Source organism: Amaranthus tricolor, chromosome 6 (assembly GCF_026212465.1).
Source record: "Amaranthus tricolor cultivar Red isolate AtriRed21 chromosome 6, ASM2621246v1, whole genome shotgun sequence".
NCBI classification, from domain to species: Eukaryota; Viridiplantae; Streptophyta; class Magnoliopsida; order Caryophyllales; family Amaranthaceae; genus Amaranthus; species Amaranthus tricolor.
The window spans coordinates 19,014,930-19,026,181 of NC_080052.1; the positions used below are offsets into that span (position 1 = coordinate 19,014,930).

The window sequence follows — 11,252 nt, forward strand, 5'->3', positions numbered from 1 at the left end:
AAGATCATACTTACATCCTCAGCTACTTGGCGTATTTCAGAATTACGCATTGCATTTAACGGCAAGTGAAACTCAATTTTATCTTCGTCTTGCACTGTTTGATCTCTGAAGGGTTCTGCATTTACACTTGGTTGACCAATATCAACGTTGTTCACCTTTAACCCAACAGCTTGACCATACTCAAAAACCATCGTCTGACTCACGGGATATGTACTCAAAATTAAACCACTGCCAAAATGATTAGCAGATGTTTCCTCCTTAATTCTTTTTGACACATCCTTATCAGTCCAATGAGAGATAAGGGGTAAAGAGGATGGCAAAGAGATATTCTTGAATTTCAAACGATGAAAATAAATTATTTCCAACAAAACAATGCATCCAGAAAAAAATTGCACCTTTCCTTTACGATATCTAACAACAGAGTCACAAAACTGATCAAGCACATACTTACACCAATTAAAAGAACTAATCTTATTCAAATCTATTATGGACTTTACAATCTTAAGGTCTATTGTTCTGTTTTGGGTTGGGGCTAAGAAAGAAGAAATAGCATGCAACACAAAAAGTTGCTTGAACTCATCCCCACCATCAATCATCCTAGGGATCATTCGTTCAAGCAATTCTAAAGGAATTGCTGCATTTGTATCTTCATAACCAAAAAAGGATCTAAATTCTTATTTCAAGGGAAAATCAGGATTATACTTGTTCGCACACCTTGAAACTATATCTACATCATTGTTTGGGTTCAGAGGTAGACAAAAAACATCATATACATCATATTCAGAAATGGGAAAGCACTTGAAAGAGTCTATCGAAAACATACAACTACCGGGATCAAAACAATCTACAAGCCAACCAAGCATTGCAGATGGATTTCTACATAACATTAAATCAAGAAGGCCACCAAAACCAATCTCTCTCACTGAGATTTTTTGTTTCTCAGTGAATCCCTTCATCAATTTGATCAATTGAGAAGGTCTACTTTTTGTCTGGAATGTAGATCTCAACCTGCAACAACAAAAAAAATATACAATGTTCTTAGAAAAAGATACTATGTTATCAATAAAGGATACTATGACTATGAATAATTACAATGTTGATGACCTGGAATACTTTGTTGGAATTACAATTTTGGAATTCAACATACCTTACAGACCTTTGTTGTACATTGTCAGTTTCCTCAGCTCTTCTCTTTCTTGTGTTGGAATTCAAATGTAAATTAGAAGTGGAGGGAATATCAACTGGAATACTGCGACCTCGTTGATGACCTGACTTCGAAGTTGACGAACCTCTTGTTTTTGCCATGACAACTAAAAAAAAAAGTGATAATCGAAGATTTAAAATACCAGAATTAAACCAAAAATAATATCAAAATGTCGAGACTAAAAAAATCAAAACATCGAAGTAAAGTCGCAGAACAAGATGAAGAAATTAACCCTAAAAATCGAATGAAAATGAAAAGTCGCAGAACAAGATGAAAATCGAAGTAAAGCAGAGTAATATCAAATAATATCAACAGAAATTAACCCTAAATATCAAATACCAGAGTAATATTCAAATAAACACCAAAAATCGAAGAAAATAAACCCTTAAATCAAGAACTGAAATACCTGAAATAAAATCCAAGAACGATTGAAGAACAATGAAAATGTCGAGATTCAAACGAAAGTAAAGCAGGATGGAACGATTGAGATTCAAACGATTGAAGAACAAATAAAATCCAAGAAAAATGAACGGGAGGAAGACGAAAATTCTTGAGGATGGAACGCAAAGAAAATGTCGAGAAAGTAAAGTAGGAGAGAGAAAAAAAAAATTCTTTATATATTGAACCGGTTAATCAATAAAAAACCGGTTCAAATTACATGAAAAATCCAAATTGAACCGCGTGCAACTATCAAAAAATGCTAATTAAATCTGTCCGTTGATCAAAAAAATGAATGGTTTAGATTACTTCTCACCCTTCTCATTTTCATACCCCTTCTCATTTGATCCAAAATCTATATATATATATATATATATGTATATATATATATATATATATATATATATATATATATATATATATATATATATATATATATATATATATATATGTATATATGTATATATATATATATATATATATATATATGTATATATATGTATATATATATATATATATGTATATATATGTATATATATATATATATATATATATATATATATATATATATATGGAAAATTTATGATAATAAACTAAAATAAATGATGTGTGTTGTGCATTATATGCTTGTATGCTCGCGACTAATTATTAAAATATATTAAATCACATAAAATGTAACACGAGGGAAATGAAGCTCTTATATTTGTAATGATCCAAGTATAAGGGTGATGAACATGTTGCCATGTTTGGTTAGTATAGCTGTTGACAGGTCTTTTTATTACTAATACTTGATATAATGTTTAGGCTTCTTTCTATTTGTTGTGATCCAAGTAGGAGTCTGCACATTAGGGTTAATTGAGACTATTCTACTGGCCTTAAATTATTTGGGGTGATGACGAACTAGACATAGAAGGTAAAGCCTCGGCCTATTGGCGTTCTTGTTCCCTCAAATAAATAATTGGATATATGTGTTTGTCCTTATTAACATCAAATTAATTTATTAGTTTATGTGATATTATACAATTTTCACAAATTGATTTTTTTAAAACTTAGCTATATATTATTTTATAAAATTAATTTCAACTCAATTATATTTTGTTTTTCTAAATGATTTTCAAACTTAATTGTTTTACGGTGGGATGAAGTTAGAATTACTCAATTTTCTGATTTTGAGAGTTATTCCCTTGTCTTTCTTGCATTTTTATTATTGCAGGTTATTGATCGCGTGGGGTTCATGGAGTAAGGTTCACCTAGATAATTAGTTTTTATTAGATTTCACTTTCAGTTGTAGGAATTGTTTAGTAGTTAAACCGTATAAAATTATTTTATATATTTGTTTAGCCTCATAATTTTTTTCATCAGAAATATATGTGGCGGTAACACTCCCATGATTAGGTTTGGTTTATGTTTTTCCTAAAAAATCCTTTTTAAAATTAAAACTCATAATCGGGGTGTTATAATAAGTGAGACAGGTTAAAATGAAAATTAATCCTAATTGAATGACACCGTTAACCGAGATTACCTGAAACTAATAGTGACCGACCCGAGTCATACCCGACTCGAATCATGCTCAAAACCTAACTTGATCCGGCTAAAACCGACTTAACCTGAACGAATTTTTAATCGAAATGCCATAAACCTGAACCAATTTTTAACATAGAGGTATGATCAACTCATAATCAATCATCTTATTAGTTAATCTAATAAAGTAATAGAAATTTTAATAAATTAAATGTTATACATACATGGTTTCATATATTTAGAGTTAATAATCAATGGTCAATGTTTATTTAACTATTTTTAATCAATTTAGATGAAAAATGATAAAACTTTAATTTTAATTTATAGTCAAAGAAGTAAAAGTAACAAAGTAATAATCATTAACTGATTCGCATTTTAACTATTTTGCCTTAATTAAGGGGAATCTTATCAGCAATTAAAAAATGCGAACAACTTAATCTGATTTTGACTCGATCTATAGTAATTATTAATTCGTAGCCGAATTCTACTGGAAAATAATAACCGAACCCGATCTGTACCCGGTAAAACCGAACCAATTATTAACCGATGACAGTACGAGACCGATTGACTACTCGACACGAACTTCAACCAACGCCGAACCGATGCTAACTCGATAGCTCAAATAACTATTCTTCAACTGAACCGTGACTAACCGACCTGACCCGAGTGTGACCCGTCGTAACACGCATCCGGAAAATGACTACCCCAATCAGCATCAGTATAGGATAAAAGAGAAGGGACGGCAGACTTGTACATTTGTAAACCATGGTCGAGAGTACCTTGAACATACTGAAGAATACGATGAAGAGAAGCTATATGTTCAACCCGGGGATCATGCATAAATAAGCACACTTCTTGAACATCATAAGAAATATCCGGATGGGTGAATGTAAGATACTGTAAAGCCCAGCCAAGCTATGATACAAAGTAGGATTATCATAAGAAGAGTCGGCATTAACACATAGTTTGCTCGATGTATTGATAGGAATAGGGGCAGGTTTACACTAAGACATACCAGCTTTATCTAGAATTTCAGCAGCATATTTTTGTTGGGAAAGAAAGAGACCTGCAAAGGTATGAGAAACAACAATACCCAAAAAATAACTAAGAGGACCTAAGTCCTTCATGGAAAATTCCAAACTCAATTTGGACATAATAGACTGTCGAAGAAGATCAAACGAGGCAGTAAGAATATAATCATCTACATATAATAGAAGATAAGCAACATTTGACCCATGGCAATAAACAAACAAAGAGTTACTAGAAATGCTATTACGAAAACCAATAGTTGTGACAAAATCAGCAAATTGCTAATACCATGCCCGAGGAGCCTGCTTCAGACTATGAAGAGACTTACGGAGAAGATAAACATAATCGGGACAACTAGGATCACGAAAACCTAACGGTTGGTTCATGTACACAGTTTTATTCAAGTTACTATGAAGAAAAACATTTTTAACATCCTACTGATGTATGGACCAAGACTTAGAAAGAGCAATACTTAACACAATGCGAATGGAAGCGAGTTTGACCACTGGGCTAAAAGTTTCATCATAGTCAATGCCTTCCCATTGAGACTTACCATCACCAACCAGACGCGCCTTATAGCGCTCAAAAGAACCATCAAGACTTGGTTTTGACCCGAAAAATCCACAAAGAGCTAATAACATTAGCATTAGAAGGCCGAGGTACAAGATCCTAAGTATTATTCTTAATAAAAGCATCAAATTCTTCTTTCATAGCTTGTTTCCAGCTCGGGTCACGAAGGGCATATATGAGATTTTTGGGAAGTGGTGAAAAAGAAACGGAAAGGGCGTGAGAACTGTATTTGGGATTGAGTTTGAAAATGCCATGCTTACGAGGCGTAATCGTGCCGGGTAGAGATGGATGAGGTGGAGAAGGAAGGTCATTTTGTTATAGGGGGTTAGGCAGTGGTCTGGAAGAAGGGGTTAAATGTGCTAAATTAGGCGGAACTGGGCTAGGCCTTGTGATCTGAGAGAATGGAGACGGTGGGGAATTGGGAGGGTTCACATATGAGTCAGTTAAGCACGGCCCAAGGGGAGACATAATGGGGTTTTTTTTGGTGTGGTGGGTGGTGGGTTGGTTGGAAATTGAGGCCCAAATGCATATGAAATCGGGTCGTTGGTTTGTTGAAGGATGAGGTAAGGGTGGGGATGGTCTAGAAAGGTATAGTCTTGAGAAGAGTATGTAGATGACCGAGAAAAAGGAAATGTGGCTTCGTTAAAAATAACCTAACGAGAAAGAATAATTTTATGAGAAGTGAGATCATAGCATTTGTAACCCCGATGCGAAGATGGGTAGCCCAAAAAGGCACATGTAGATGATCTAGGTTGCAATTTATGAATTTAGTGGAAGGAATGAGAGGAAAACATAAACACCCAAAAACCCAAAGATGTGTATAGGACGGAGATTTATTGAAAGTAAGTGAGTAGGAGTAAGATTGCCAAGTAACTTAGAGGGAAGAATGTTAAGAAGATAGGTGGCAATATTTAAGGTGTGAGGCCAAAAAAACGGGGGAAGACAAGCATAACATAATAAAGTATGAACAATAGTATTAATTGAACGAATTTTTCTTTCGGATTTTCCATTTTGAGAAGAGGTGTGAAGACAAGAAAAACAAAGATGAATACCCCGATTATTGCAAAATTGGTGAAAGGATTTATTATCGAATTCACCCCCATGATCACATTGGATAGATTTGATTTTGAGTTCAAATTGGGTATTAACAAAAGCATTAAAATTCACAAATATTTCATAAACTTAAGATTTACGAAATAATGGGAAAGTCCACAAGAAATTAGTATAGTGATCAAGAAAAAGAATGTAGTATTTGTAGTCCGAAGGACTATAATAAGAGAAGTCCATATATCACTATGAATGATTTCAAAAGGACGAATACTTATAAAGTGACAATTAACAACATGTTTCTCCAAAGGACTAGAATGACACACAAAAGATGAAGTTTTATTACATTTAATTAAATCTGATGAATACAAGGAATTCAAAATTGCATTTCCCGCATGACCCAAGCGGGAATGCCAAATACTAGGAGATAAAAAAAAACCTGAAGATGTGGATGACGGGATGGTAGCTCCATGTGTCAATTGGAAAGGATAGAGGTCACCAGTGCTATTAAATCTATGAACAATATTCCCCGTGGCCAAGTCCTTCACAACAAAGCTAAAAGAATCAAATTCAACAGATACCATATTATCAAGAGTAAATTTGCGAACAGAGATGAGATTTTTAATAAGTTGGGGGCATGTAAGATATTTTTAAGGGTAAGGGATTTATGGGAGGAAGGGAGGGAAATTTGACCATGACTGTGAACTGATATCATATGACCATTACCAACAATAATTGCATTATTTTTAAAAAAACTTTATCGGAGAATAATTCATTAAAGTACCTTCAGATCGACTTATATGTGAAGTGGCACCGATGTGCATGTAGAATTGCTCATCCGGAGAAGATAAGGATAAAGTATGCATGGTTTGATCAATATCCATAGGAAAGTAGTCCGTAGAGGATTGAGTACCGGTGCAAAAATTTTGGGCATGTCTTGGTCCAAAAAGCCCAATAGAAGAACGCCCATTGTGAGAAGAAGTGAAATTGGGTTTCTGATAAGCCTAATTGCTGGTAGGAAAGGGGCATGGTGGCAGGGCCCAAAAGGGGGAAGCCCAATATGGCCAAGGTGCTTGGTTCCATTGATTAAAGGAAGTTGGGACAGATTGTGGGGCTGGACGATTGGGCTGGTTAGAATAAGGACCTCTACGACTTCGGCTGATCTGTCCAAAATGATGGTGTGAGCTGTGGTGGTTGTCGCGGCTTTGCTGGCCACCACGGTGGTTGTGGGTGTCCCGGGCTACAAAATTTTCATAATTTTCCGACGGAGAAGGTTTTGGAGTAGTAATGAGAGCCGATTCATGAGATGGAGAAACATCTTTGTTGATGGAGTGCTCTTCCAATTCTAACATAGAGCAGAGAGCATCTAAAGACGGAACTGAAGTCATATGTTGAACCAACAAACGGAAAGTGTGGTAGTCGGATGTCAACCCATGAAGGACTTGAAGAGCTAAACGATTATCGGTGATATCAGTGCTAAGATTATTAAGGGTGAAAGCAAGATTTTGATGTTCATCGTAATAAGCTTTGACATTTGGAAAACTAGAGAGGGAGAGTTTATTAAATTGAGATTTAGGATGAAGAATGCGGGAAGTCTTATTGTTATGAAAATTGTCTTCAATTTGATTCCAAGCATCAAGAGCACAATCATCGGGACAAACAATCGATTGAAGGGAGAGTAGGGCTAATAGTACCATAAATCCATGTGCGAACTATGTCATTAAAACGTTGCCAATCAGAATCCTTAGGCACTGATTTTTTGGTGGAGTAATTGGGAAGAATATGCTCATCCACAAGATAAGCCCAACAATGAAGCTTACAAAAAGTAACCAAGTAGTAACACACCCGAATTTCCTCCCTAAAGGACGGGAGGAAATTCGGGTGTTACACAAGTATTGAAATTCGTTCCTTCTTCATCGAGTTGAATGGGCACACACATTTTAATGACAGTAACCAAAGTAGCAGGGTGGATTTTTGTGGAGGATGTCATAACAAAGACAAGAAAGAGACAAGAAAAGAGGGAGGAAGAAAGGTGGCTACAGCCCTTTAAGGGTGGTTGGCCGGTAGAGAAAGAGAGGAAGCAGAAGCTAAGGAGGAATCGAAGACCTAGGCAAATGATACCATATTGGAAAATGATTTCCTTCAGGAAACTAAATAAAACACAAAATAATTGCCAAAATGAGAAGATATACAAAATATACAAGATATTCAATTCTAATAAATTTTATATATTCATACCATTTTTATCTACTATTTTGTGAAATTAATGATTTCCAGATTAAATCTTACCAATTAAAAAATTAATAGTTGAGAATAATTGGTATATTTAGAGATTTAGTCATCATCTTTAAAATGGTATTACCTCTTACCTTACACTTAAGATTATATGCTTCTTAATTATATTATATATAGAGACAATTGATATTGTGAATTGGGTTTTGTTTCAATTAGAGTATGTTATGTACAATATTCTTTGAAAAGATTTGAATTCGATTTTCATTACTTTCTTTTCCTATCTCTTTTCTTTTCTCGGCTTACATTGTAAAAATACAATTGATATGCATAAAGGTTGAAAAATACTTCACTGAATAACCCTTTAGACCACAAGCAAATAAATATAATTTTCATTTTCAACTCTAGTCTTTGCTTCAGATTTGAATAGAAAATAGTCTCAAAAGTTGGATGTATAATTTAAAATTTTGAGTCGATGATATTCTAATTATAATTATTATAATAGTTAATAAACATAAAAATTGATTTTATTTATTAAGGCTAATTTCAAGTCTAAAATTCCAACTAATAACAAATGACTTCAACCATTTTACAATATTAATTACATTTGATTTTTTTATTTGCACATTTTTCAAGTTCAAGTCTTAATATCTATAAATATAGAATATTAAACTCTATACAGACGAATCTAATAAAATTTCATAAGAATATATAGTTAAACTTCTTTATATCAATAAAAATATCATATTTAAAATTCATCTCTTCATATATGAATTATTCCAGAAAAAAAATACAAACAAAACCAGCGGACTTCTAACAAATTTTAATTCTTTAAAAATGTTGAAGCACTTGAAACAAACATGTTGTATGTTTAAAGACAGCCTTGACCATCAATAAATAAAGCCATGCCATAATCCACTTTTTATTGCATAAAAATGGAGATGTAATGACACCAAGCACTTGGCACAAAAGTTAAAGCGTTGAATTAGTATTAGGATCCGCCACCAAACCTACCAAACTAATTAAATTTTAAAAAAAAATAGAAGGTACATACTAATCATAAAAAGGAGAAAAAAAAAATAAATCATAATTATACGAGAAAATAATTACAGGTGATGTAGCTTTTGTAAAGCGACTATATCTTGATTCAGAAGAGTATATATATGTTTTGTTCTGTATATAACTCTATTATTGCAAGAATTAAATATTACTAGTAATTACTTTATTTTTTGATTAGTCCTTCTAATTGTACTAAAAGATAAAGTTGCATACTCCAAAATTAACAGGGTTCAATTAATAAACAGCTTTGCAATCTGAAATTTGCTAAAGCTTTACCTTTTTTTTTTATTATTATTTTTGACATAGGATTAATAAAATAAACATCATATATTGATTCCTAATTAAGTGGCCAAGGTATAATAAGAGCAACCTATTTAGCTATATACTTCATATAGGATCAATTAAAAAAACTACTTAGAATAATATGGATAAGAAATACTTCCTCCGTTCTTTTTTGATTTTCCACATTACTATAACGGGTAGTTTCAAAAGTTCTTCCACTTTAAAATACTTTCTATTTTTAGAAAGTTTTTATCCCAATTTTACCCCTTAAAACCCCCCCTTTTCTTTTAATGTACCTCTTTTTTTTTTATTTATAATTATTTTCTCTCTCATACTTTCAATACAATCATTACTTCACACTACTATTTAATTAAAATAATATCCACTACAACCTCACACTTTCAATACAATCATTACTTCACACTACTATTTAATTAAAATAATACCCACTATAACCCAAAGATTTTATCTTCCTTAATATGTGTGAAAAACCCAAAGTGGAAGATCAAAAAAGAACGGAGGGAGTATTTTTTTTGTCACTAATTTTTATGTTATAAATTAAATATATTCTTAAAAATACCTATTTTTTTAAAAAAATTTCGTGTCCCGTACAATTTAAGTTTTACTAGCTCTATCTTGACTTTGAACTTTTGTATTTTATTGAAATCAAGGGTGTATAAGTTATTGTTAAAAATATCTATTTAGCTCAATAAACTGTGGTAATAAAGATAATGATTAGATTTATCTATTGTTCAAACTCAAAGATAGCAAGAAATAATTTTGTGGTGGTATTTTTTATCACAATGAATGAGTAGTGTACTATGATATTCATTGGTATAGGAAATTCTAGAATTATCATCTTTTGAATGGGTAAGTGAGAGATTGAAGTATTATGTATGTCCAAGATAAATCTAATAATACATATTAAATACATGTAAGATTAATATAGAGATATAAAAACATTGTATGTTTGTGAATAATGACATTTTTAGACAAATGAAATCAGACAAAATAAAATTAAATGTATAATCTTAAAAGGTCACTCAAAATAAATTGAATATCGATTGTGAGCTTAAAAGTAAAATACTTAGATTACCCTTATAGTCAATATGGACAATTTTGTCCTATACATATTGCTTTCTCTTAATAATTGGATATGAAATAAATTGTGAGCAAGTTAATATTATTAGGATTGTGCAATACATATTGCTTTCTCTTGATAATAATTAATAAAATTTACTCATTTTGTTTCATATGGACAATTTTGTGTATATTTAATCGGCGGGTGTTTTACAGTTGATAAAGGTTTGGAATAAATTTGATTGTTCTTAGATTGCTAAGAAAAATAATTAATTTTCAGTTTCAATATATTATCATTTATTTCATGATGTTATTGATTTTTTTTGTTTATATAATTTTAAATATTGAAAATTTAAAAGCGTGATTGTTAATTTTTGGTTTTTGTGATTCTCATTCTTTTGTTTTTGATGATTCCATGAAATGACAATTTTCTTTGGACAATTCAATCGCGATTAATCATTGTATTAAGTGGGATATATTTTTTTACCTCATCCATTTTATTTTTTTACCACCATTTTTAATAAAATTACGAAAATTCCATTGAAATTATTATTTAATTATAAAATTAAAAAGTATTATTATTAAACTTAAACACTACAACTTATAATATATACTTTTAGTGAGATATATTTAGTAACATTTAATTTAAAATGTATACATTTAATTTCTAATGATATATATAGTGAATTTAGTGACATTTATTAGACTCTTTAGGAGAATAAAAAAAATCATAGTAAAGTTTTTTGCGACATAGGATCTAGTGGTATTTCTCATAAGTACCAATATATTC

At 31.8% G+C, this 11,252-nt stretch overlaps 2 protein-coding genes across 3 annotated transcripts in view; both read right to left on the reverse strand.

The window, feature by feature from the left end:
* The window catches only part of LOC130814806 (oxysterol-binding protein-related protein 4B-like), a 988,965-nt gene that overhangs the window by 15,398 nt on the left and 962,315 nt on the right, over window positions 1–11,252 (reverse strand). The gene's annotated exons all lie outside the window — the stretch shown is intronic.
* On the reverse strand, window positions 675–1,581 carry LOC130815646 (uncharacterized). Its single transcript, XM_057682135.1, has 2 exons — window positions 1,148–1,581; window positions 675–1,008 (listed from the first exon to the last, which is right to left on the reverse strand). The coding sequence occupies exons 1-2, from the start codon at window positions 1,303–1,305 to the stop codon at window positions 675–677; spliced, it is 492 nt and encodes a 163-aa protein (XP_057538118.1). The 5' UTR covers window positions 1,306–1,581.

Bases quoted from the DNA above. Each gene is read 5' to 3' on its own strand.
- LOC130815646 (XM_057682135.1), bottom strand. From the start codon at position 1,305: ATGGCAAAAACAAGAGGTTCGTCAACTTCGAAGTCAGGTCATCAACGA. The intron at 1,009-1,147 runs GTATGTTGAATT...TTGTTGTTGCAG, and splicing joins GTACAACAAAGGTCTGTAAG to GTTGAGATCTACATTCCAGA.